At 35.4% G+C, this 27,793-nt stretch overlaps 2 protein-coding genes and 1 long non-coding RNA gene across 8 annotated transcripts; 1 reads left to right on the forward strand and 2 right to left on the reverse strand.

Annotated features, from left to right (window-relative positions):
- Positions 1-4,903: 4,903 nt before the first annotated feature.
- Positions 4,904-6,797, reverse strand: LOC118479675. 2 transcript variants are annotated; one of them, XR_004860002.1, is made up of 3 exons: positions 6,652-6,797; positions 5,538-5,601; positions 4,904-5,085 (listed from the first exon to the last, which is right to left on the reverse strand). It is a non-coding gene; the product is annotated as an uncharacterized LOC118479675 (long non-coding RNA). The 2 variants fall into 2 exon arrangements; XR_004860003.1 differs by lacking the exon at positions 5,538-5,601 and having other exon boundaries at positions 6,652-6,791.
- A 2,378-nt stretch (positions 6,798-9,175) lies between these two features.
- LOC110864548 (transcriptional regulator SUPERMAN) lies at positions 9,176-10,478 on the forward strand. The gene has a single exon (XM_022113646.2). It carries the CDS (start codon positions 9,317-9,319, stop codon positions 9,869-9,871), a length of 555 nt encoding a protein of 184 aa, XP_021969338.1. The 5' UTR covers positions 9,176-9,316; the 3' UTR covers positions 9,872-10,478.
- A 9,049-nt stretch (positions 10,479-19,527) lies between these two features.
- LOC110864549 lies at positions 19,528-27,146 on the reverse strand. 5 transcript variants are annotated; one of them, XM_022113649.2, is made up of 13 exons: positions 27,093-27,146; positions 25,426-25,670; positions 23,757-23,955; positions 23,545-23,679; positions 21,981-22,231; positions 21,722-21,905; positions 21,509-21,646; positions 20,901-21,136; positions 20,597-20,821; positions 20,405-20,497; positions 20,219-20,323; positions 19,855-20,130; positions 19,528-19,771 (listed from the first exon to the last, which is right to left on the reverse strand). In XM_022113649.2, exons 1-13 carry the CDS (start codon positions 27,127-27,129, stop codon positions 19,670-19,672), a joined length of 2,226 nt encoding a protein of 741 aa, XP_021969341.2. In that variant the 5' UTR covers positions 27,130-27,146; the 3' UTR covers positions 19,528-19,669. The 5 variants fall into 5 exon arrangements, with proteins under 5 accessions (XP_021969341.2, XP_021969344.2, XP_021969342.2 ...); XM_022113652.2 differs by having other exon boundaries at positions 21,722-21,809; positions 23,545-23,682; XM_022113650.2 differs by having other exon boundaries at positions 21,509-21,643; positions 23,545-23,682.
- Positions 27,147-27,793: the final 647 nt, after the last annotated feature.

Raw genomic sequence — 27,793 nt, forward strand, 5'->3', positions numbered from 1 at the left:
AAATAATTAGTCAAGGGCTAATTACTTGGCGGGAAAGTTACTTGTGCATGGACCAATGTGTAATCAGGGGTTCTTTAAATAGGATGTTAGACCAAAACCCTAATTATGGTTTTGATAGAAACCTAAAAATACACAAGAAACCTGAAACCATCTCTACTCTCTATCTCCCTCTCTCTCTCTCTCCTCACGACCGACTTCCATCAGCCACCGCACCACCGCACCACCGTCGCTTTGTCCGGTCACCCGCTCTGCTGCCGCAACACGCCACCGTCTCGCATTTCGTTTAAACCAATATGATTCGTTTTTCGCTTGTAGATACTGTGGTGCTTTGGAACTTGTGATTAAACTTAGTAGCGGAGTCGTTTGTCGCATCCATTGTGTGACTTCTTGGTATTCGTCAAGGTATAACTCTAAACCCAGTCTAGTTGTGTTTTATATAATTGTCTGATTAACTCGTAACTGGATCACTAGTGGGAATAGTTTTATCCGTATGTTGTGTTTATTCACGCTTATACATCTAATTAATAATAAATTGTTATTATTATTATTATTATCTCTAAATATAATATTGGATTTTATATTAAATTAAAATGGATACCTAGGATTTCCTACACTCATTTCATCATCAACCGCTAGATTCTCATTCATCCCCGTCAGGCAACGGCCGCTTGTGATTTTGAATTCTTAGGTTAGATTAGCTACGGTGGATGGAGTTTCGCAAGAATAATCAAGATGACAAAAGAGGCAGCAGTTGGAGTTCATGAGATCTAAACTCTTACTTTGTTTCTTGAGTAATGGTTCATAATTATACTCCTGGATCGCTAATAAATGTCATAGACTAAATCTTAACTGGGACAAGTGTTGATGCAGATTTTGTGTCCGATGCTTGTCGAATAGATTAGTTATTATTTTACGCTGAATTTGTAATAGTTAGTGAAACGGTCTATCGAACGTGTATAGACCCGCTCGTTTGAAGTGGTCAAACGAGAGGGTTGTTCGGTTGACCGTGTGTGTGTATTTGCTTGACAAATTATGGTTGTATTTGTTGGTGTCGAAGGATAAGGCATCGAAGGATTATGAATATCCTTCGATGAGCTCGAAAGATATCCATCGAAGGATGGACCTCGAAGGATATGTGATCCTTCGAGGTATATGTGTCTTTCGAAAGCTTGATGGTCGAAAGATGATCTATCGACCAGTCAGCTTGATCCTTCGACCATACAACCTATGTTTGGTATAAATACCAACACCTTGTCTTGTAAAACACAAGAGTGAGAGCACAAGTGTGTGCTAGAGAGTGATAGGAGGTTTGAGTCCTCACCGGGAGAAATCACCACTTGATTTCTCCCTGGATGTATACTTCTTTGGTATTAGTTCGGTTATCATGTAATCGGGCCGACTTGTAATGTTTACTACCGGATTAATACAAAGTTTGTTTGTTATCATCTCTCTTATCTCTTCCATCTTTGAACATAAACATAAAATCACGGTTTCGGTCCCGAAACCTGGACCTACAATTGGTATCAGAGCCATGGTGCCCGATTTAGTAAAACTAACCGTTTACTAAGTCACATGTGCTCTAGATCTGTGATTTTTGTGGGTTTTTGTTCAAGATGTAAAAAGGTGAAAATGAGAAAAACCCAGATCTGGACCCGGATATCCAGATCTGTGCTAAACCGGGTTTGGTTTTATGTTTTTCTCTAAAAACATTCAAGTTATCATCATCAGAAACTGATTTTCGTGAAGTGTTTTCGTCAGATCTGCAGATGAACAGTCCTCCGTGTTCTTGATGTTCTTGACAGCTTCAAATTTCGAAAGATGCTGTTTGTTCATCGAAAGATTGAACAGTTTTCGAAGGATCAAACAGAATTCAAATTTCAAATTTTCATGCTTCGAAATTGCCGAAAGTTGGTCACCTACCACATCAACTTTTCACCAACCTGTCGTACTTTCTGTCCTTGTGTCAGAACCATCGAAAGATAACTTTCGATCTCGAAAGATCATCCTTCGATCAAGGAGATTCGAAAGATGAACAGGGGTGCTCGAAAGATCATCAGTTCTTCGAAGGATCAAAAAGACTTCGAAGGATCAACTCTGAAGTGTACGAAGGATCAGCCATGTCCAACTTCGAAAGGTGTTCGAAAGATCTGTGACATGTGCTCGAAAGATGCTCGAAAGATATGTGACATGCGCTCGAAAGACTTACGAAAGATCATCTTTCGAAGCTGTCTTGGTGTTTATCTTTCGTTTGATGCAGATGTTTCGAAGGATCCAGATGTTGTGGAATTTTATGAGCTCAGACAGTTTGTTGGGGTTAATCATTTAATTCACTTGGAGTCGGGTCGGGTGTTCGCAAGGATTATTCAAACCGGGCTTCAAAGTTTCAACATCAAAATTCGTACGGGCTTTGGGAACACGCGGGGTGATGCAGCATGATGAACACAAGAGATGATGAAAACTTGATGTTTGAAAAATTGTGGGGTAGTCACGGTTACTGATGCAATGGCAAAAATGGTAACGTGACTATTATGGGCCAAACACAACAGTTCCGCTTAGTGGAGGGAATTGGTGAATATTTGACGACAGTTTCTTTGAAGTGGAAAGAATCTGTTAAGGTTTAGAGATTTTACCAAAGAAATGGGGGGGATAAAAATTTTCATATGTTGAATTTCTTCGGTATTTCTTCGGTAAATTTCTAAACGCAATCATAGGTATGCTTAAAGATCAAGACTTGATGCAGTTGTTATAGAATGGAACCCTTATCAAATGCCGGTTGGAGTATTGGAAGATCAGCGGAAGATCGGTCAATTGAGTCCTTTGAGGAAATTGCACAACACTCAAACACGGATGCGCGTACTCTGAGGGGGAAGCTTTATACAATGAGCATCAAGATACTACTTACCTGGATCATCGGTCAAGGGGGAATTTGTTTACACAGAGAAGATGATTACTTGACTGAAGATCGATGATTGCAGTTGCATTTTCAGCATTCGACAGCAACGGACAAGGGGGAATTTGTTGATGCAGATTTTGTGTCCGATGCTTGTCGAATAGATTAGTTATTATTTTACGCTGAATTTGTAATAGTTAGTGAAACGGTCTATCGAACGTGTATAGACCCGCTCGTTTGAAGTGGTCAAACGAGAGGGTTGTTCGGTTGACCGTGTGTGTGTATTTGCTTGACAAATTATGGTTGTATTTGTTGGTGTCGAAGGATAAGGCATCGAAGGATTATGAATATCCTTCGATGAGCTCGAAAGATATCCATCGAAGGATGGACCTCGAAGGATATGTGATCCTTCGAGGTATATGTGTCTTTCGAAAGCTTGATGGTCGAAAGATGATCTATCGACCAGTCAGCTTGATCCTTCGACCATACAACCTATGTTTGGTATAAATACCAACACCTTGTCTTGTAAAACACAAGAGTGAGAGCACAAGTGTGTGCTAGAGAGTGATAGGAGGTTTGAGTCCTCACCGGGAGAAATCACCACTTGATTTCTCCCTGGATGTATACTTCTTTGGTATTAGTTCGGTTATCATGTAATCGGGCCGACTTGTAATGTTTACTACCGGATTAATACAAAGTTTGTTTGTTATCATCTCTCTTATCTCTTCCATCTTTGAACATAAACATAAAATCACGGTTTCGGTCCCGAAACCTGGACCTACAACAAGTGGTGTTTTTTTCCCACACAAGGTGTCACTTTAGTTTTATTAAGGGTTGGTATCATGTATCATGATTTGGAAGAAGTTCATTCAATCTCAATCTAAAGCATTTCTGATATAGGTTTAGCTGGAATGTGGAAAAAAACAGTGATATTGTTCCAAAATTTTGTTGATGGAGATAGATCTGATTTAATCGCGGGGAAAGATCTATTCTAGCTAAATTGAAACTTGAGAAGATGAAGATGAGTCCTTGAACTCAATGGAGGGAATGAAGAAGATGGGGTGGGGCCCACTAAAATTGCTCATAGCTCCAATCTAATCTGATGAAAATGGAGAGTAAAAAGACCATATTGTCCTCACGTGGGAGGCTAATGGTTACATTTAACGTTAAAAACTATCCGGGTTAGGGAAAAAGGACACCACCTGTGTAAAACTTAAAACATAAAGGATATTCAGTGTAATTTCTTTAGTTAAAAGACACCGCCTTCAATTTAGCTGAAACTTATATGGTGTAAAATGCAATTTTGTATAATTTAATAGGTTAAAGTTTTACAATTTGAGTTTAATTTTAGATAAGTTGAATTTGAATAACCAAGCTATAATTCATTGGTCGATAACAGTTCATACTGATAGTGTAACTAATCCCACTGTTAACTTTCACTTTCACTTTCATTTTCATTGACAAAGCATCTCGCCCTAATATAGAAGTAACTTTGTCTTCTCCTAACTTTCATTTATGTTATATTAAAACTACTTATAACATTTTAATTATAATAGAACTCAGTCGATTGTTTATTAGGGGCACACAAGGTTACTTTTCTGTTAGATCGTGAGATCACCCTTTTCTAGTTAAATTATCGATATGAATTATTATCGGTAAACAACTCATAATTTAGATTATTAAAGTTAACTTATTTATACATGCGTATACGAAGAACCAACAAAGGAAAATACTATATATAAAGAATTAAATTAACTCCTCTTAATGCATAGTAATATTGGAAATGGGTCACTAGAAAGTTTAAAAAATAGTATAAAACTTGAAGAAAACCACTTTCAAACAAGATTTTTTATTTTTATATTTTTCATCATTTTTATATGTTATTATTATTGATTAAAACTAAAAAAAAGATAAAAATATATGTTACAGCCTCAAATTCCACTACAGGGTTTTACCGAAAGACGTGTGACAAACCAGGATCACAATCATTAGTCATATTGAACAACCACTATATAAGTTTAAAAAAAATCACTGTTTGCTCATTCATGAGAAAATACTGTTTACATTTTTGAGTTGCGAAAGTGAAAATAATTATAAAATAAAAATATCTAATGTAGTTAAAGCAGAGTCTAAATGTTTGATAAAAGCAATGCGACTCCATGATGCATCATAGCACTGATGTGTACCCTAGCAACCTGCAAAAGCATGCTTAAGTGTATCAGTATAAAGTTGGCGAGTTCACAAGCTTAGTTCAACAAGAAGTAAATCCAAATACAAAAGTTATAAGGACATGTCATGGGTAGCTAACCCACGGTTAAGTAACTAAACGTGAAGTACCAAAACTGACTGAGTAAGTTTGTGCCCCACATCAATGTCTATCGGCATTGATGCAAAGTTAGAGTCAAAAGTTCACTCTCGGCTCCCAGCATCGTGTGAGGATTGTCAAACCTAATAGCGCTATCAACTAATACCCCGTTTGCCACCTGGCAACTGGTCGGTATAAAAGTATGGACTTTCAAGATAAAGGTTGTTTCGTCCACTATAGACATGAAAGTAAACTAAGGTATTCAAATTAAAAGTATTCCTCCAAGGAATATAAGTAGTCCCAAACCAAGGATGCATGCTTTTAGAAAAGTAGTGAACTTACAGTTTGCGAAGAAAATCCGATCAGTATGGAAAAGCCAAAGAGTTAGTGTCCGGTTAACCACTACCTATCACATGTAGTGTCTATAAGTGTATGTTCGCGTTGATTCACAAAACCCAAGTAATCCAAACAACCACGTTGTTTTAGTGTTTTAGAAAAGACTCGTTTGTTTGACCATTTAGCACAAGTTGACCCGACAACCCGTTGGTGACTAATGAGGTGACTTCAGGTTAATTCATTTTTATGCAAAGCAAGTAAAACTATAGTATATAACACATAACGTGTTCAATGACATCTATTTAGGTTTCACATTACAAAGACACCTTGCATAGCCAAATAGATACAATCTCTAATGTTAACAAAAAGTTTCACCAAGTTCAGCAAACATCAGTTTTTGAGTCGGTTTGTGTTATTTTATTTAAAATACTAAACGATGCAGAAAAATTATGAATATCTTATGAGATATTCTAAATAGTCCATATGAGTTTGTGTAATTTTCTTGAGGTCTAAATGTTTATATAAAATTTATGAAAAATCCTACTTCACATAAAGGTCAATAATGTCGTTTTCTGATAACATTTTACCATTTAATTTATAGAAAAATCTACGTTGATCTAATTGACAATATTCCAATTGGAGTGTCTCACAAACTCCTATGAGTATCTACTGTAAAAATTTCAGGTCCTAACTCCAAATATTGATCAAGTTATAGTCCTCGTCATGGACCATATTTTTTAATCAAAAAACACAGCTTTACACATCAACATTAAAAGTTTATAAAAACGTAACTAGGGTTCATGAAAATTTTTGTGAATCATGTACATTTCCAGTAGATGATCCTAGGCTCAAGAATTGTTCTATTTAGAATCAATATGAGCATGTTAAGATCAAAACAAAATCTGAAAATTCTGCAGTAACATTCTAATGTTATTGATTCGTGTTCTAATCAAGTTTCTAGTGTTACATCTTGTGTAATCACCACATGTAACGATCAAGAACCATTTAAAAACATTAAAGTTTAAACCTTTGATTGATTATAATATTGTTGGGATGAACTCGGGTTTTTGACCAATTCTTAAAAATCATAAAAACTAACGAAATTGACCATAAAACTTACTTGCAAGTCGATGGTATTGAAACGATCAGGAACACCTTCAATTTCAAGACCCAAGTATGAATCAATGGCAATTTAGGGTTTGGGGGTTGCTATCACGATTTTGGGGACGGTAGAGGATTATTTTTTTTTTTCAAATGATGATTAGTGTAAGCTTAAGGAAAATGGGGTGGGCTTTGGGCTTTTGGTATGGGCATTTTCTAACAAAAAGGCTAAGTAAACAAGGCTCAAGAATAAAGGGTTATATATTTATTTTTTTTATAAAAAAAATCCAGCCTGAATAATATAAATATAAAAGCCTAATATCTTGTAAAAAATATTTAACTCAAACTACATAATGGTTGTACGAAATTTGACATTGTTCAAATATAATAAACAATCTAAGCATGAAATCACTTAGCATGAAATTCCAGAAGAAAAATTTATAACAACTTGTTTGAAATATTATTTTGATAATTCATCAACTTTCGGGGGTCAAGACTTGTGTGTGATTCTGTAATTCTTCGAATTACCAATACATGAATGTTTGTGTTGAACTAGTATAATGTTTGGTGCACTTAATTAATTCTAATCAAGTGTAAAGCATGGGTGTTTGATCACAATAAAAAGAGTTCGTGTCTATCATAAATAACCTAAAATCGTCGGGTGTCACAATATATATGTAGATTGACGAACTACATATATGTAGCTTGTGAACTACAAATATATATACCTCATGTGTGAACTTTCGTAAACTACATATATGCAGCTCGTCAATCTATATATATATTTTATATTATTATTTTTATTTTTATAATTCTAACCTTATAATTAAAAGGAAATGAAAAGAAAAAAAATTGATTGGTTAGTAGTACTTTTGTCGGTTTCAAGTTTTTAATTGTTTTCTGATGAATATAACCCTAATAATATATTCATTAGAAAACAACTTATATATTTATTAATAAACGTAGCCCCCAAGTAGCTTTTATATGTAAAACATTTCAATATATATATTTATATTGTAATAATACCACTAACTAATAACCTAAACTTGTACATAAACTATAATAAATATTTGTTAACAGGGTCCAGAAAGTTAGTATCAACTGGGCCATAATGATAATTGCAAAGATAGGGTTTCTGATGATCAAAATGCAAGCAAGAGGGGTTGAAATGAATGCTAGAAAGAAACCATTTGTGGACCAACTATCAACATTTGTAACTACACGAACCCCACGGTGGTGAAAGCAAGACAATTGTCTATATGTGACTGATTTTGCTTCCAAATTCTGATGTAATCATTTGTTTTTGGGGTCATTCAAGTTAAATCTTTTATAATGCAAATTATATTATAGGATGACTTCACAAGGGGTCGAAATTAAACATGGATTTATAGATTCCTGGATATATTTGAAGCCCCAAAATCCTGATAGTAGAAATACTGCTACAATGGCGTCTCTGAGAATTTATGTACCATGTTCAAGCTCGAGAAAATGTGTCATTCCGTAATGTTTTATTATTATTGTTTTTTAAAATCAAATGGGTATTGTGCTCACTAAACCTAGCTAATGCCAATGAATTAACATCTAAACCATAAAAATTGTCTTGAAAATGGGTCTATCTTGAAGTTTGTATGAGTATACTATATATAAAAAAAATTAACACATATATATCGGGTTTTAAAAAAACACGTGTCTCTCGAAATCACAGACCATGTGCGGTGCTCCTCCCCATTTAATTTTGAAACTTTTATCACTCGATGTCAATGTTCTTAAATTTTTTCTAAACTTTTCCGCTTCATCGTCGCCATAATCGTCATCGCCATTATAATCTTAATCACCACTATTACTTTTGGGGATTTCTCTGAGTCTCTCAAAACTTTTCATAATTTGTTGTACACTGAATGCAGAAAAGTTTTACAAAAAACTATATACGATAAAAAAATAATTATGCAACTAAACGTACGGTTAAGGACTACATAAATATTAGGCCTAAAATCGAAAATCACGGATTCCAAAAAAAAACATTTGCAGGTATAGAGATTAGAAATACAGCTAAGAAACGTAGATAGGACCTGCAGGTTTTTAAGTTTTATGGTAAGACGATATTGGTCCCCTCCTCTCTTTATGTAGTCATCCCAATATGCATCATTCTTCTTCACTACCATATCTAACACCTCTGAACAGCTTTATCCGATTAGATTCATTTTTACTATAGTTTTGGTAATTTATAACATTATACTAACTATATACACATATGTTCTATAGTATACATATATAGTTTTTTATTTTATTTATTTTTTTTTTTTGTAATGTAAATATATAATGTAAATATGAGTATTTGACTATTTGTCTATTTGAGTGATAGAGTTTAACCTTTTGAGCTTTGATGTGGTTATTTTTGTATCTTAACTTACTGTATCTTTCTCTAAATGCTTGTTGATAACTTGATATAACAAAATGGTATAAAAATAATTTTAAAAAATGGCATCGTGTTTTAAAAAAAAATATATTTATATATAAATTCTTATCTAACCAATTCTTGGTATTTTGGTATCCAAACATTCTCCACCATTAATGTTCTTTCGTTCACTACAAGGTGGTTGCTGTTGTTAACAACCACCAATTAGCCCTAGCTAGCTAGATCCGCCTCCATCTCCATCTGCATAGTCAGCATAATATTCTTGTGGATGTGGAACCCTAATTCGATGACGGTAGACGAAGACGAGTCATGGGAAGTGAAAGCTTTCGCCGAAGACACCGGAAATGCAATGGGAACGACATGGCCACCGCGCTCCTACACTTGCACATTTTGTAGAAGAGAGTTCCGGTCAGCTCAGGCTCTTGGTGGTCACATGAATGTGCACCGCCGTGATAGGGCTAGGCTCCACCAAACACAGCTCAACTTGAAAAACCCTAATCTATCTTCTTCAACTCTCTTGGTTCCAACTGATCAAGAACTTGTTGGAGATGGTGGTCTTTGCCTTTTCTTTTCTTTACCTAACCCTAATGCTATTTTCAAGCCTTCATCTTTAAATAATTTCTCCATTACACCTCATCCAAGTACTACTGGTAATGTTGTGGCTCCTCATAGCTTCAATTATTCTCTCTCTAATTCTAGCAACAATGGAGCATCAACATCTATAGATCATGTTAGTCTTGATAACAAGAACAAGAAGACCGATTTGGCGGTTGAAGGTGTTGATCTAGAGCTTCGTCTAGGATGCAGCTCATCAGGTTCTTGAATCACATACTTGGTGTGTTTTTGTTGTACTTAAATGTGTGATTTTTCATGTGTTTGTTTAGAAGGTTCATTCTTTTCTTTTCTTTTCTTTTCTTCACTTTTTGTTTTGAAAGAGGTTTCCTTTATATATTGTTGCTTGTGATTATCCTAGGATGTTGTATATTAAAGGAAATAGAGAGTAATTCTGAGTCAAATAAGCAATCATAAAAAAATTATAGTAATGTAGTGTCATTATCTAGTGCACAATCATTTCATGGAGACAAATCACATTAATAATTTGTTTTTATCAATTCTAAGTACAAGGAATATATTTATTGATGAATAGTTTTTGAGCTCTCAAATTCTCCTTCCTTTTTCGCCTGAAATAGGTTAAGATTGAACTCCATGCTTGCAAATGATTTGTGACCACATGAAGTAGGTTATTAGGGATACCAATGTTTCTGCATATCTTCATATTAATTCTGCCTGTTCCACACACACCAAAAATACCCTTTTATATAGCCATATCCAGGGACTGTTTTTGGATCATTTCAGCAACTAGTTATACTTCAATAGATCATACTAGATCCTTGCCATTTCAGATGGCTGAAAGATCACCAACAACAACATAGGGTCAGCAAAAAAGAACACATTTGACCAGAAGAAGATATGGAGTTTCATGATCATATCATCACTGCAAGTAGAGCATAGCTAGAGTTGAATCCAAATCCACTCGTATGGCGAAATTTATCCCAAAGAACCCATCATGACCAGCTGTCTAGGCCATTAATAAGTCAAGTGGACACTTTCGAATTTATTGACAAGCTTCGATCAACTTATGATTCTCTAGCTACCCTCAAAAACCATTATTTTGCGTTATCCTTTAAAAATGAGAAGAGTTATAGTCTCAATCCATCTAGAGCGATACACTGAATATGATTTGTCTTGCTTATGTCAAATAAATCATATTTTTTTTACTTCCCATAGAACCAGGGTCATATATTGATCAGCTGAGGTCAAGTTCAATGTGTGTATCTACAACTTTTCTGGTCAAACACAAAACCAATCCAGAGTCGGTTAGAAACGATCTAATCCACCAGTTTGAAATCGGTTTGAGAAATATATCTGTTGAAACCGCTCAAACCAGACCGGCCCATTATTTTCTTAAAAAACGGTTTCATATCCGAACGTGTTTGGGACAGTCTGGTCTTGACTCCCTTCGACTAATTCCAAAAAGGTTTTTAAACCGATCATATTGGCCCAATATCCGATTTTGTGCTCCTTTGCCTTCAGGTAGACAATTGGTTGAAAATACGCTTCCGCCGATGATCATTCTTCATCTATGATAGCGAACCACTGAAAAAATAAAATGAAAAACAAGTAATTCAAAACTTAAATATATGAAATAACCAAGGAAAATTATGAGACCACAAGAAGCTACCAATGAACAGGTACAATGGCTTTCCAATGAGATTTTCTTTACCTTTAGCTAGGTGGTCTAGATATAAACCCATGGCTTTTAGGTAGTTTTTGAAACTTGTTAATAAGTTAGGTGATCCGCTGGTCAGACTAGCGGATGTGAGGATGATTTGGCATGGTTTCATGTAGCGTTGGTGATGTGTCAAAAATTGTAGGGATCCGCTACTCTTAGGGGACCCGGGGTGGTTCACTAGTGATGGGTTCTAGTGATGGGAGCACCCAATCAAATCATGCCATGTCAGCATCCAATATTCTAGTGATAGTGATAGAAATGTAGTGGGGGTGGTATCACTAGTGATGGGGATTCCAATATACAAGTATTAATGCACAATGTACAAGTCATACCCTATCAAACCTCAAACTTCAACGCGTTGTGTGGTTAACGCGTTAGAAAGATAACGCGTTTTGAAGTCAGCGGCGGCGGTGTGCTTTTCGACCCATCACGCGTGCTCAAGCCCATCACGGGACCGCCCCGTCCCCTCTTATAGCGGATGCGGTAATGTGGTAGGGTTTAGTGAGATCCACTAGCTAGTGTGAGACTAGCGGATGTGGGGAGTGTATATCTTTCATCTCTTGGAACATATATATCTAAACTCTTAAGTAGTGAAGCCTACTCTCATTTTTAGCATATGTTAAGATCAAGGGTTAGGCCCCATTAATGGTATATTACTATTGTAAAATTACTAAATAAACAAACGCTTTGTACACATGCAACCTGATTTGGTAGATGGTCGGCATGTTCTCACCCGACAACTAGTGGGGGCGGGAGGGGCGGCCGACCCCCCGAACTTTTCACTTGAAGAATATGTAGTTTATGTATAGAAATTTGTGTTTATACGTTTTCGACCCCCTGATCGGAAATCTCAAGCTTCGCCACTGCATGTAGCTCCCCGGATCCATTACCTCTCAGAAAGATTAGTTCTTGGATCTTCTCTATACAAGGGTAGCAATTCGGGTACTATTCACATCCGCTTGTCTCACTAGCAGATCTCATCAGATCCTGCCACATTACCGCATTCGCTAGTAGGAGTAACGGGTCCTTACAATTCTTGACGCTACACCAAATTCGCCTGGAACTTTGCCTAATCATCCTTGCATCTGCTAGCTAGTTTGACAAGTGGATCACCTAATTTCAACACAAGTTTAAAAACTACCTAAGATCCACGTGTTTGCTTTCAGAAAACCTATAAGTAAAAAAGAATACTTCTTCTTTTCAAAAAAAAAAAAAAAACAATACTTCTTTCCAATGATGGTGAGCATCATTGTCAACCAAAACTAAACCCCACTTGCCTTCACAAGATCCATATTTGATCTATTATACGTGGGCACGATTTATGTGGTTATATCAAAACCACATAGAATAGTTAATATATAATTCAATGTGGTTGTATACCTAGCCAATGCTGGAGTCGGCACATGATTAGTTAAATTACAAATAAATCCCTCTCATAACCAAATCCATCAGTCATTAATACACTAGGGAGTGAAGCCATCAAATATTCATCAAAACTCAAAATCAATATCCCTGGTTCAGAAATATAAATAAAGTAGTCAACAATAAGGGTGAACGGGGCGCTTTGCGGGGAGAGGTTCGGTGAGGCGAGTCCCCGAGTGGGAACACCGCCGCTGACCCCTCGGGGAGGCTAAGCGGGGAGTGGGGAGCGGCATTGGTTCACCGCACATCAAATTGATTTTTTGAATGATATTTACTTAATTAAAAAAATAAAAAAAACAAAGTCCCCCAAGAGAGGAGTGTCGCCATCAAATTGAGGGTGTGGGGGAAATTAAGTGGGGAGTTGACGTGACGCGTGCTGATTGGCTGTGGGTAAGAGATGTCACTCCCCACTTAGAGGAGTGCCCCTTACACCCTAAAATAGCAACTATGTTGGATATCCGGTTTCACATCAGCGGAAGCATGACCGGAATTCATAGAATTGGTTTTCATTGTATGTCACGATTGAACACTAGAACAGAGTATGAATGTGGGAACAAGAAGAAAACTGAATTAATGGACAATTCGTATGAAACGAAATGTCTTGGTACCGAACATATTTGCCGGTTATTACATATATATACAAGAGATGTTGGCGGTTGAAAGATGGCGGGAATAACCGTCATTTAAAGCGGGATCTTCCTTCAACCGTCGTGTCCCTTTGATAATTCATTATATTACATAATAATATTACATAATTAAGTTTATATAAACTAACACACTCCCCTAAACTTGATTATGCTTAGAAGAGTGCATTCACGGCTTCTGTAAAGACATATTTTCTTTTCTCAATAAGCCGCTTCGCTGCATTCCAGTCACCTCCCATATATAGTGCATAATCTGATGATGTTGGTCTTGCTAATTCGTTCAGATTCTTTAGTAAGCTGCTGCTCCTCGGTTGTATCTGTGGCTGCATACTGCTACTACTTTCACCGTCCCTGTTCATGGCTGCATTCATCATGTCCCTTGCAAGCGCAACCGTTTTGATCTTGTAATAGTACTCCAGTACGTTCAAATACATAACATAAGTAATCCGCATCATATAACCATCATTGTAATCAAAGCCAAGATCTTTAGCAACCACAATCTATGTATCACTTTCAGAAACCTTTTTATATCCCCCATCTCGTTTTACAACCATGTATAAATCGAGTAGATCGATTTTCCTGTTATTCTTTGTGTGGGGAGGAACCGGTCTTGAATTGATTCCCACTTTTTGTCTTAAAAACCATTTTATCATTTCTTCGAATTTGACTTCTAATTCATGTTTGAATTTGAAAACGTATTCAACATCTTCTAATTTGTCGTCCAACAGGGATATGCAGTCCGAAAAATCTTGAAATTGCATTGATCGAATTCCCATAACATCATGATTCAGTTCCATTGAAGACATGTTCAGATTCTCGAAATAAGTATTCAAGTAATCTTCCTTATATTCTTCATGTACCGGGCCTTCATCGATCACTATTCTTATTTCCCTTTCACCTATCTCATCTTCTTTTGTGAGACCCGTTCTTTCATTCTTAGTACTGAAAACAAGGGTATTAAACATTGGGTATATCTGACACTTATCACCATTGATTTTGACAGTGTAACCTTGCAGTATTAGTTGATCCATACTTAATACATTTCGATTCAATTTTGGGGTGTAAAACACGCTTTGAATTTGCATGGTTTCACTCCCTGTTTGAATCTCTACAACACCCAGACCCCTGATGAATAAACATTCATCTTTCCTTGTTCTAGTCTCTACTCAACACGAATTTCGTATTCGTTTAAAAACATTTAAATTACCCGCAAAGTTCGCTTTGATTACCTTCTTCGATCAAACGTCTTCTTCGTCATCTGCACGTGTTGCGAAATTCACGCTTGGTACTTCATCTTTTCCCCGTATGGTACTCTTGAATGGTTCCCCGTCTGCATGAATACCACGGCCCACACCATAACCGTCTTCAACCCTCACATGGCTGGAACTTTTGACACTTACTTGTCCGTATTTTAAATTCTGGGAATCCTTATCGATTCCGTTCGCTATTTCACGGTTCTTCTTGCAGACGTAATTCATTGTTGGAACAACATCTTGTTCCAATCGCATCCTCCTTCGTCTTTCATTCATTTCATCGGAACAGTGTTTGCATGGCATCGTTTCTCGCTTCATTCTTGTAAACATTCGTGATCACGGAGTTGTGCGATCAGGGTTGAATTCGTCTCCGTCTCCGTATCCTCTGTTTTGTTCTTCATCCGGTTGTGCCCGGAATTCTTCATCCGGTTGTGCCCGGAATCGTATAATATCGATCGATTTTCTTCGATTTCCCACCGTGGCTCTGATACCACTATGTTGGATATCCGGTTTCACATCAGCGGAAGCATGACCGGAATTCATAGAATTGGTTTTCATTGTATGTCACGATTGAACACTAGAACAGAGTATGAATGTGGGAATAAGAAGAAAACTGAATAATGGACAATTCGTATGAAACGAAATGTCTTGGTACCGAACATATTTGCCGGTTATTACATATATATACAAGAGATGTTGGCAGTTGAAAGATGGCGGGAATAACCATCATTTGAAGTGGGATCTTCCTTCAACCGTCGTGTCCCTTTGATAATTCGTTATATTACATAATAATATTACATAATAATATTACATAATTAAGTTTATATAAACTAACAAACTTAAGGTAAATTATTTTTGAATCTTTTCAGGCATTCTATATCTTCAACGGTTGAAGGCCTATTTATTTAGCTCTTTAAGGATCCCATTTTAATACATTATAATTTCGCCAAAAAGGTTAAGCATCTATGAAGACAGTCAGAATAATGTTTAATATAGAAGGAAAAACAAATTAAGATCATAAACAACAAAACCCTTAGAATAATAATAAGAACATTCAAAGAGCTGAAAAGTGAAGATTCACTTCAATAACTGTATCACTTTCGTTATATGTCTCTCATGGTTAATACAAAACGACCAAGATCGATATAGATAGTGGGAAGTTGTGCTGCAGAGAGATTAGAAAGTAGGGTCATGAGTGAAGCACAAGTCGTAGTCCACTGCATGGGCCCTAAAGTCATGAATGATGATTACCTCTCTCTCTTGCAGCAACTAAAACGACCCTTAGGTATACGGCCAAAACAACAACTGCGCATATATGTGTAGGTGTACATGGAGACTTTACAATAATATAGCTGTGGTGAAGTAAACCTTGAGAGAGTATTTGGTCAATGTAAAAAGTGGCTCTTATTTGGTATATTTGTTCAGTACCTGCAATCCTGAACGATTCCGTATCATATGTTTTTCATTTGCTTTGTATTATTTTAATTTGTTATTCTACATGTTACATTGATATTTTATAACTAGGTTAATTATTTTAATAAATTATTTAGTTTTCAATTTATTGTAAATAAATGGTGGATTAACTTATATATTATTTTTATGTTTTATTAAACATTCAATAAAACTGATCATAAATCTTTCTATCTTAATAAACAAAAATCCTTTTTAGACACGTATCATTCTCTGATAATTTCTCACCCTTTAATTTTTATTTATCTCTTTTATAAAATAATAATAATAATAATAATAATAATAATAATAATAATAATGGTAGAGGATCCTGTAAAAAGTGCTCAAAGTGTGAGAAGTGTAAGAAGTGTATTATAACACTATATATAATACTATATAACACCATATAAACACCGTATAACAATATGTAACAACATATAATACTATATAACACTATGTAACACTATATATCATTATATAACAAATATAACACTATACATCTATCATAGACATGTTATCAGACAACCTATAGTGTTATATTTGTTATATAATGATATATAGTGTTACATAGTGTTATATGGTATTATATGGTGTTACATATTGTTATACGGTGTTTATATGGTGTTATATAGTATTATATATAGTGTTATAATACACTTCTTACACTTCTCACACTTTAGACCCTTTTTACACTATCCTTACCCTAATAATAATAATAAACATCAATTTAACTAAATCTATTTATCTCTTTTCTTTTCATAATTTGAAATTGATTTCTTTTTTAACTCTAAAGTTTCAATCTTTGCAAATTTAAATCTAAAGTTTCAATCTTTGGTATTTTAACCCTTTTGATTAATTTGGTTTTTCACTTCTAATTTCAAAAGTTTTCATCTTTTGCAATTTAACACCTTTAATTTTTTTTACTTTCAACCCAAAGCTTTTCATCTTTTGCAATTTAATCTCAACATTTTTTTTACTTTCAACTTTAGTCTCTTATATACTTTTCATCTTTCATAAGTTCTTCGTTTAACGTGTCGTTCTAAATTTCCGAGTTAACACGCCGCAACGTGCGTGTGAGGTTCAATGGTTTTTCATCTATTTTTTTTCCTGTTTGAAATGTCCGTCGCAGCGCGTTTATTTTTCCCCGTTTGATAGGTCTGTCGCAACGTGCGAGTCAGAGATCGACTTAGTTATTTTTTTCTTGGTTTTACACACAGACTCGTGATCATGTGAGAAACATTTGCCTTTTATCTAACATAATATATAACTAATGAATCCCCCCGCTGCAAAAGAAACCACTTTGGGGACACATGTCGTTTTATGAGGTGTTCTCAATTAAAATTTATAGAAGAGATTTTGATGATAAAGATAAAGATAACTGATAACCATATATTAATTATTAAAATTAAAAGATTTTGATGATAACAATAAGGATAAATGATAACCATATATTAATTAATAAAATTAAAAACCATATATTAACATTTTTATTATTTATAAAGATAAAGATAGTTTTAATTGTTATATAAAAGTTTATAATTTTTATCTTTATTTACTATCTAATAACCGATGGGTGATGAAACTGATGACGAACCGGACTCAGTTAAGAATTATTTTCAAATTCTAATCAATCACAAGTGGTTCAAAAGGAGCAAAAAAATATTTGTTGTTAATTCCTCTGCTACTACTATACTAACCTAATCAAATATGAAAGTAAAACTATAACATCATATTAGGGTTATCTTCTAATCAATCACAAGTAGTTCAAAAGGAGCAAAAAAATTATTTGTTGTTAATTCCTCTGCTACTACTATACTAACCTAATCAAATATGAAAGTAAAACTATAACATCATACATGAAAATTAAAAAAATAACTTTTTTTCTTTTAACGTTTTCTTTTACTTTTTTCGCTTATTAATAACTATTTAATTGAAAATTTAATCGATTTAACCATGCGTATCACTTAAGTTTCTAACCTATTAATAAATTACCCAAAGTTTTTCATATTTTGCAATTTAATCCCAACTTTTTTTTGTATTTTCAATTTTGGTCCACCATACTTATCATTTTTCCCAAGTTTTTCGTTTCGTTTTAAATTTTGTGAGTTAATGAACTGCAACGTGCGTGTGGGGTTCAACATTTTTTTCGTATATTTTTCCCGTTTGATTAATCAACTAAAAAACTGTCCATTTCCGACCAAGGTTTTTGTTGGTTTTAGTCGGAAAATGGTCGGAAGTTTCCGACAACTTTCCGACCAAAGTGTGTTATTTTTGTTTTTAGGAGTTTTAAATGTCTTTTTTTCGTTCCTTCTTTTGTACACCTTAATCATACATGAAATACTTTTTTTTACCAACTTTTACATATTATACATATATATACATACGTGTATACTATCAGGATCAATTACTTAAAACTAGCTTATAATACTTTTACAAGTATACATGTGTGTGTTTGTGTATACAATGAGACTCCTTTTAATGACAAAAGTTGTATCAACTAAGACTCATAAATATTATTTTAAAATATACAGTAATTAGAATTTGGTTTTATGTTTTCCGACTAGTTTCCGACAAAGATTTATTTTTATTTTTTGTATAGTTAACTTTTCCGACCATTTTCCGACCACTTTTTTTTCTTCTTTTATTCATTTTTTTTTGGTCGGAACTTAGTCGGAAGCTTCCTTCAAATTTCCGACCATTTTTTTTTGGTCAGTAAATTGTAGGAAAATAGTCGATAAAACCAGATTATTTTTTTAGTTGGTATTTTGTCGGAAAATGGTCGGCATTTTCCGACAAAATTGGTTTTGTCGGAAATTTTGGTAGGAAATCCCCCTGTTTTCTAGTAGTGATTGGACTGTCGCAACACATCTATTTTTCTCCATTTAACAAGTTCGACCAACGCGAGCACACCCCGCGTTGCGGCGGGGCATAAAACGGTGTCAAATAGTACTAATGTCACACAACCGTCATCGGCCACCAACCACTACAAAAAAACTGTCATTTAGTGACACACAAAAAGTGCCACAAAAATCCATAAAAGTGCCACCAAAGACCCCTTAAGGAATGAGTGGCACACAAAAAAAGTGTCACTAGAAGCAGTGCCACTAAAAGGCTTTAGTGGCACTTTTTAGTGTGCCTCTATAATTCTTTTAGTTATTAGTGGCACTTTTCTTTTAGCCACAATATAAAAAAACAAACTTTTTGTGGCACAATTTTTATGCCAGTAAAAACTAATCCTAGTAATATATCTATACTACTTTTAGTGACACATAACTTTTGCCACGAAAATAAAATGCCACTATAAACATTTATCATATTAATTTCATTAATTTAGCTGTTATTTATTTACGATATAATATAGAAATAAAAATGAAAACATGTAGCAAAATAATAATGTCATAACTTGAACTAAAAGTTCGATCCAAAACATACTATAAGTGTTAGAAAACAAATTAATGTCTACAAAAGAAGTCAAAACGTTCTTTCGATACGAATCATACTCTAAAAAAACTTAGTGCCAAGCAATCCATTAATCTTGTTATCTCTATTCCTCCAAGGCTTCACATGTTTTCAGCTCTGTCATCAATATCGTCACTTCTTGAAGATGATAATTCGTTACTAGGTAAAGAGTTGCTAGGAGCCGAAGAACCGACGCGGGGGACCTAAAAAATTTTAATGAGAATAAATGCTAATACAAAGATATATATATGTAAAAGACCACATAGTAGTACATGTATGTAAGTACCTGTATGTTCATATTGCTAAGAACTGTAGGCAAGTTTGCATCGGGGATACGTTCTTGGATAATGTTCATCATAACGTTCACAACACTCTGAAGCTGATGAATAGTATGTGAATTAGTCGAAGAATCACCTTTACTTTTTGTGGCTGGCATTCTTCCAACTAATCGAACATACCCTCTTTTCTCCGGGCCTTTAACTTTTGAGTATTCATCATTTGTAAAATCATGCGGATCTATATGTTTGCTTGCAGAGTCACTTGCAATAGCTTTTAGTGAAGCCTAAATACATAATAATATAGGTAAGCTTATAAAAAAGTGAACACGCACATGATATGTAAAAATATTTTAACGCATAAAAATACATTACCACAACATTAGCTGCTTTATCATCAACAAAACTTCCATCTTTACGAGTGCGAGTTGTTATATACATTTCTCCTCGGGTCGGGTATACACCATCATTCTTCGTTGCCTATAATTTTTGCTTAATGATTAGTAACAGAAATGAAAAACTAAATTTTACAATAATATGTCAAAGTAACTAGAATAATACCACTTCATGAGCAAGTCTAGCAAACGACTTTGTCCCGGTTACATGAGGCTCCTTCATCTTTGAGCGACTCAATCTTTTTGCAGCGCATGTAGTCTATAGTAAATGGTAATTTAACACATGATAGGATTTCTTTCATCTAGTTTCAAAATTATATATATTGCATAAGAAATCAAATTTACATATCATTGTTACCTGAAATTTCGGAGTGAACCAACGAGTAACAAGTTCTTTAAATTGAGTTGGATTCACTCTATTGTCATTATTAGTTTGTTGCGTCACAATTTCGTCAATAGTAAGGCTTGGATCATATCCACGTGACTTTAATACACCTTTCCACGTTCTCCATTTTTTCCCCATGTTTTGGAATATCCATTCTTTAATCTCACTTGTTTCAACTGGATGAATAGCAAATTTGGACTACAAAAAGTTGCAATATGTTAGTGTATACCTCTTACCTTAATGAATGGATGCATATCATGTTTGATAAAAGACATACCTTAACAAGCGAATACATATCCTCTTTATTTTTCATAGGAACTTTTCTCCAGTCAGAATACTCAATTGATACATGATCAGCCATCCTCACAAGTGTCCCAAGATACTGAACAAGTTCTTTGCCTTCTTCCCCCACTGGTTGTCCATGGTCGTTAAATGTGACATCTATTCTTTCAGTAGTATTCATTTTCCATATTTCGGCCTTTTGGGTATGACCTCTAACCTTTTTGGGAGCACCTAAAGAAGTTTCGATAAAATAAGACCTATAAAAAACATAGTCTATGTGTATTATCATCTTCACGAAGTCACAATAATAATGGTAATTTAGTTATATATAGATAACGAGTCGCTGAAGTAAAAGGTCAATATTTTTGCAAATTGCAAGATATTGTTGGTGTAGGCAACATAGTGAGCTTTTGTACTAACAATTGGACACCAAGTTCTAAAGCAAGTGAAGATGAGTTTGGGGGATGATGCGTGGAAGTGGAATAATTTTGCTTTATGTTTTACTAGGACCATCGGTGGAATGCATATACCATTAGATGTTCGAAAAAACTTATATGTACTATTGAAAGAGAACATAATTTTGTTAATAAGTTTAATCAGAACCTGTTGCTTTATCTTTTCCAGGGCCATGCAATTGTTCTTGATTATTGTTTTCATCTTCAGAATAGTTGGGATCTGCCATGATTCCATGCTCATCATCTTCATGAGCACCATCTACTTCCATATCCACTTTATTACCTTCTTAAAGCATAGAAGAGTATATCAATTTAAAAGGTACTTTTAATTGAATAAACTTTATGATTAACAAAATAATACCTTGAAATATTTCCTCGTCCTCGTCATCAATCATCCTTCTCTTTGCTACTTCTTTATTCGGTTTTGTTGCATTTGAAGTAGACAGAACCTTTTGGGAGACATTTGGAGCAAGCACCCGACGTAGTTTCGTTAGATTAGCAGTTCTACTCATGGACATTGGTGGAATATATTGTGAATGGTGTCGCTAAAACATATTTATTTTCATTAGATGTCATTTCTATATAAAATAAAATAAACAAAGTTTGAATAATCATATTACCTTTTTGGGTACTACAATACTTCTACCAACTTGTTGGTTATCTTCCTCACAATCATCACCTGAATCTTCACCTGGATCTGGAATATAATCTACATCCCCCGCACGAGTGTTCCGTTTCACTGGTTTTTTCTTCATTTTGTTACTGTCTACCAAACTTGTCATAGAGTCCACAACGTTTTTAACTCCTAATTCTCGTAGTCTTTTTTGGTTCTCCTGAATCCTCGCTAGTCTAGCTTCCATGTACACATTACCTAGTCAAAGTCAAAAACTAACCAATGAGAAGAGAAAAAAAAATACATCAGAGAATTCGGATAATTTGCATTAGTTCCTTGTGCATCAGAATTTGTTGGATAATCTTGTATTTTACTGATGTTGGTAGAAGTGATATGTAGTTGTTTGCGCCAACCCATATTGTCTATTCAAAAACATACAATACAATAACAATATTTAGTATATAATATTATAATAACATGCAAGAAACAAAGTGCGTTCGAAGAAGAAACGAGGGCTGCGCATATCAGGTATCAACATCAAGGAACTGAATATGGGTCTAATCTCCAACCGGTGGTGGCGTATCAAGGCCTTCGGCTCCCAACTTTTGGCCTTAGTAGTTAAGGCGAGGTAACATTGGCTGCATTAAAATGATTCCGAGTAGGGGTGCAAACGAGCCGAGCTACTCGAGCTCGGCTTGAAAAAAAGCTCGAACAAGCCAAACTTTAACGAGCTCGAGCCCGAGTCTAAAAAGAAGCTCGTTTAGTAAACGAGCCCGAGCCCGAGCTTTGCTTACCGAGCTCGAGCCGGCTCGCGAGCCTAAATGAGCTTTCTGTTTATATATTTTATATTAAACATATATTTATATAATAATAATTACCATTTATATAAATAGAAAAAAAATAACTAAATTATATGTATAATAATTATTAATTAATATAAATTATTTAATAAATACTAAACGAGTCTAGCACGAGCCAAGTTCGAGCTTGAAAAATTATCGAGTCGAACTCGAGTTTAATTAGAAACAAAGCCCGAATCGAGCCGAGCTCGAGCTTTCATATGTTAAACGAGCTCGAGCTCGAGCCTGGTTGAGCTCGGGATCGGCTCGACTCGTTTGCACCCCTAATTCCGAGCAGCAATGACGGGGTTTAGACTATACCGTAGCAGTTAACAAGGAGCTTGGGAAAGTTAATTTGGATCTCAATAAATACATCAAGTGTGATTGGAAAGGGCGATTCAGCCTTGTTTTGGTATGACAATTGGACCTAGGGAGATGCGCTAAAGGTCCGGTTCTTGTGCCTATTTCAACCGCTTAAAGACAAAGCAGCTTACGTTTCTCATTACTCTAAGGAGATGGGATGGGGGTAGTATAATATCAATGTACTGGTGAGTCAAGGGTGGTTTTATGGGTCATGCTGGGTGCTGGTGCCTTGTTAGCATCTTGCTAATGGGTACTGTTGTAATTCTTTTGACGTGGTGTGGAATAAAAGTTGTGTTTGGCTGTTAAAAATAAGAAATACAAGTATCCTAAATATAATACATACACATGTATAGTAAGTTTAATCAGAACCTGTTGCTTTATCTTTTTCAGGGCCATGCAATTTTTCTTGATCATTGTTTTCATCTTCAGAAAAGTTATGATCTGCCATGTCTCCATGCTCATCATCTTCATCAACACCATCTACTTCCTTATCCACTTTATTACCTTCTTAAAGCATAGAAGAGTAAATCAATATAAAGGTACTTTTAACTGAATAAACTTTAAGATTAACAAAATAATACCTTGGAATATTTCCACGTCCTCATCATCATCCTCATCAACAAGAATCATCCTTCTCTTTGCTCCTTCTTTATTCGGTTTTGTTGCATTTGAAGTAGACGGAACCTTTTGGGAGACATTTGGAGCAAGCACCCGACCTAGTTTCGTTAGATTAGCAGCTCTACTCATGGACATTGGTGGAATATATTGTGAATGGTGTCGCTAAAACAAATTTATTTTCATTAGATCACATTTCTATATAAAATAAAAGAGTAAATTGCTAAAATCCCTGACGTTTGTTCACATTTGCTAGATCCATCTAAAAAAGGTTTTTTTCTCATAGGAACCACTGAGGTTTCAAAAAAGTTGCTAAATCCATCCAAAAAGACTAACACCCTAACAAAACTAACTTGATAGAGGGTTAATTTAGTCATTGTCTTAATATATTTAATTTACCCTTAATGGAAAATGCAGCGAAAACATCAAAGCTATTAAAGCTATTATTAGTGGACTTGAATCAAATCAAAACTTATATCAAATCAGTGGACTTGAATTAAATCAATCCTTCGATTGTTGATTTCAAGCAGAAGGCAATGTGCTAGCTAGACATTGTGATTTTTTTAGTTTTATGGTGTTTATAAGATTGCACATCCAAAGGACTTGCTAGCACCAACTTCAATCTTTTCAACAACGAATAAATATTTTTCAATCATCTATTTGGGTGTGCATTATATATTTTCATCAATCATCTATATGGGTCAAACAAACAGGTCTTGAAACAACTTACAGGTCTGTTAGTTGAAGGCCAGCTAGATAGATTACAGGTATGTTAGTTACAGGCCAGCTGATATGGGTCAAACAAACAGGTCTTGAAACAACTTATGATCAGCTGTAATGCAGGTGTTTAACACACCACTGTCGCATCATGCGTTGTTGTAAACGGATACATCGTTGTTTCAAAGAATTTCTATTGACATAATTGAACGAACACAAATGAACAACGATGTATCCGTTTTACATTTATTTGTAAGTCGTAACCACTCATTGTGTTTTGAACGAACATTCGAAGTTATAATGTATCCACCACTGCATTTTCAGTACCTATTCGACTCACAGAAAGACACTACTGTCATGAAATGTGGACACACAATGCGCTCTCAATGTTGTAACGAGATGATAAGCCGTAATAAGTAAGTATTTATATGATTCTTTGGTTCATGTATTTATCTTTTTGCATTTTTACTAAAATTTAATTCTTTTTTTTTCAACAGATTCTCCTGTCCTATATGCTCCAAGTCAGTAATGGATATGTCTATGATTTGGAGAAGACTAGATGAGGAGGCAAGTCTAGTTAATCATTTTTATCTTCGTTGTAAACGGATACATCGTGAGGTCGTAGCTTCAAAAATTGGGTTTTAGGGTTTTGTTTATAAAAGGGTGGGGGGCAAGATATAACTCTTAAAAAAGGGTAAATTATATATTAAGACAATGACTAAATTACCCCTCTATCAAGTTAGTTTTGTTAGGGTGTTAGTCATTTTGGATGAATTTAGTAACTTTTTTGAAACCTTAGTGGTTCCTATGAGAAAAAAAACCTTTTTTGGATGGATCTAGCAAATGTGAATAAACGTCGGGGACGATTTTAGCAATTTACTCAAAATAAAATAAACAAAGTTTGAATAATCATATTACCTTTTTGGATTCTACAATACTTCTACCAACTTGTTGGTTATCTTCCTCAGAATCATCACCTGGATCTGGATTTGGAATATAATCTACATCCCCCGCACGAGTGTTCCTTTTCACTATTTTTTTCTTCATTTTGTTACTGTCTACCAAACTTGTCATAGAGTCCACAACGTTTTTAACTCCTAATTCTCGTAGTCTTTTTTTGTTCTCCTGAATCCTCGCTGGTCTAGCTTCCATGTACACATTACCTAGTCAAAGTCAAAAACTAACCAATGAGAAGAAGAAAAAAAACAATACATCAAAGTAGAACTGGCAAAGGGATCGGTCGGGTCGGGTCATGGGTCAAAACAGGTTCGGGTCGAAACGGGTTCGTGTCCAAACGGGTCAATTAAAAAAAGGGTTGTTTTGGTTCGGGTCGAAACGGGTTCGGGTCAAACAGGTTCGGGTCGGAACGGGTTCGGGTCGGAACGGGTTCGGGTCGGAACGGGTTTCGGGTTGGTTAAAAAAATGATTTTTTTAAAGTGATTGTACATCAAGGGGCAATTTTGTCGGGTTAAAACGGGTCCGGGTTGGTAACCTTCGAAAAAGTTTCTGTGAGATACAGTCCCGCATAACTCCCTTTCACTCTAAATGATAACCGGCTCCAAACACTTGTATCGATCCTAATCACTAATCTTTTCACCCGTTTATTTCAGATTCAGCCGTGAATTCTTTTTTTGTTTTCTAATCACAGACGCAAGCTGCAACTATCAAACTAGATCAGTCTTTTTCTACGTTCGAAAACCCGACTGCAGAAATCGAGTTAGCTGTCGCAGACGCCATTAACATTGAAAAGTCAGTTGCTGATAGATCAGCAGTAAACTCGTAAAATCCAATATAATATGTTGAGTATTGAACCCAAATCAAATCCAGATTAACTTTGTAAATAACAGCAACAACACGACTCAGATTCATAACTAAAATAAGCCGTGATATGCGTGTATAACTAGATTTTCTTTGATTTAGTTCCTTCTTTGAACCAAACTCAGATCTTAATCATCAAACTGATCTGATTTCGATTCAAAATATTCTTTCAGCCAATTTAAACATACAAGAAACAGATCTAATATCGATGTTCTGATTTTGTTCTTAAAAAAAAACTAAAACTAATCGAAACTCGTCCCGACCCGAAACGGTTCGCGTCGAAAATGGTTCGCGTCGAAAATGGTTCGCGTCGAACGTTCGAAACTCGTCCCGACCCGAAACTCGTCTCGTGCGAAAACTCGTGTCGGCCCAAAACCCGTTGTGATCCGAAACCCGTCCCATGCAGAAACTCGTGTCGGCCCGAAACCCGACCCGAACCGACCCCGTTCCAATCCAAAACCTACGTCGTGCCGAAACCGTCTCGGCCAGAAACTCAATTTGAACTGAACCCACTCCGATCCGAAACCTGCCCCATTTATTTAAGACACTAACCCACATCGACCCATTTCTTTAATGTTGTCGACCCGCTTTGACCCGAAAATAACAAGATGGAATTTCAAGTGACCCATTGTGACCCATTTAATTAAAATATCTTAGCCAAACCAACTCACATAATTTTAAAAGCAACCCAAACTGACCCACTTGGAAGGCTTTGGGTCAAGAATGCCCCCTCTACATCAAAGAATTCGGATAATTTGCATTAGTACCTTGTGCATCATGAGAATTTGATGGATAATCTTGCATTTTACTGTTGTCCGTAGGAGTGATATGTAGTTGTTTGCGCCTACCCATACTGTCTATTCAAAAACATACAATACAATAACAATATTTAGTATATAATATTATAAGGTTCGAAGAAGAAACGAGGGCTGCGCATATTAGGTATCAACATCAAGGAACTGAATATGGGCCTGATCTCCAACTGGTGGTGGCGTATCAAGGCCTTCGGCTCCCAACTTTGGGCCCTAGTAGTTAAGGCGACGGTAACATTGCCTGCACTAATGTGATTCCGAGTAGGGGTGCAAACGAGCTGAGCTACTCGAGCTCGGCTTGAAAAAAAGTTCGAACGAGCCGAGCTTAAACGAGCTCGAGCTCGAGCCTAAAAGTAGATTGTTTAGTAAACGAGCCCGAGCTTTGCTTATCGAGCTCGAGCCGGCTCGCGAGCCTAAACGAGCTTTCTATTTATATATTTTATATTAAACATATATTTATATAATAATAATTACCATTTATATAAATAGAAAAAAATAACTAAATTATATGTATAATAATAGTTATAATTAATATAAATTAATTAATAAATACTAAACGAGTCTAGCACAAGCTGATTTCGAGCTTCAAAATTACCTTCGAGTTGAGCTCAAGTATAATTAGAAATAAAGCTCGAATCGAGCCGAGCTCGAGCCTG

The sequence above is a fragment of the Helianthus annuus genome, chromosome 6, assembly GCF_002127325.2.
Source record: "Helianthus annuus cultivar XRQ/B chromosome 6, HanXRQr2.0-SUNRISE, whole genome shotgun sequence".
In the NCBI taxonomy this organism is placed as follows: domain Eukaryota; kingdom Viridiplantae; phylum Streptophyta; class Magnoliopsida; order Asterales; family Asteraceae; genus Helianthus; species Helianthus annuus.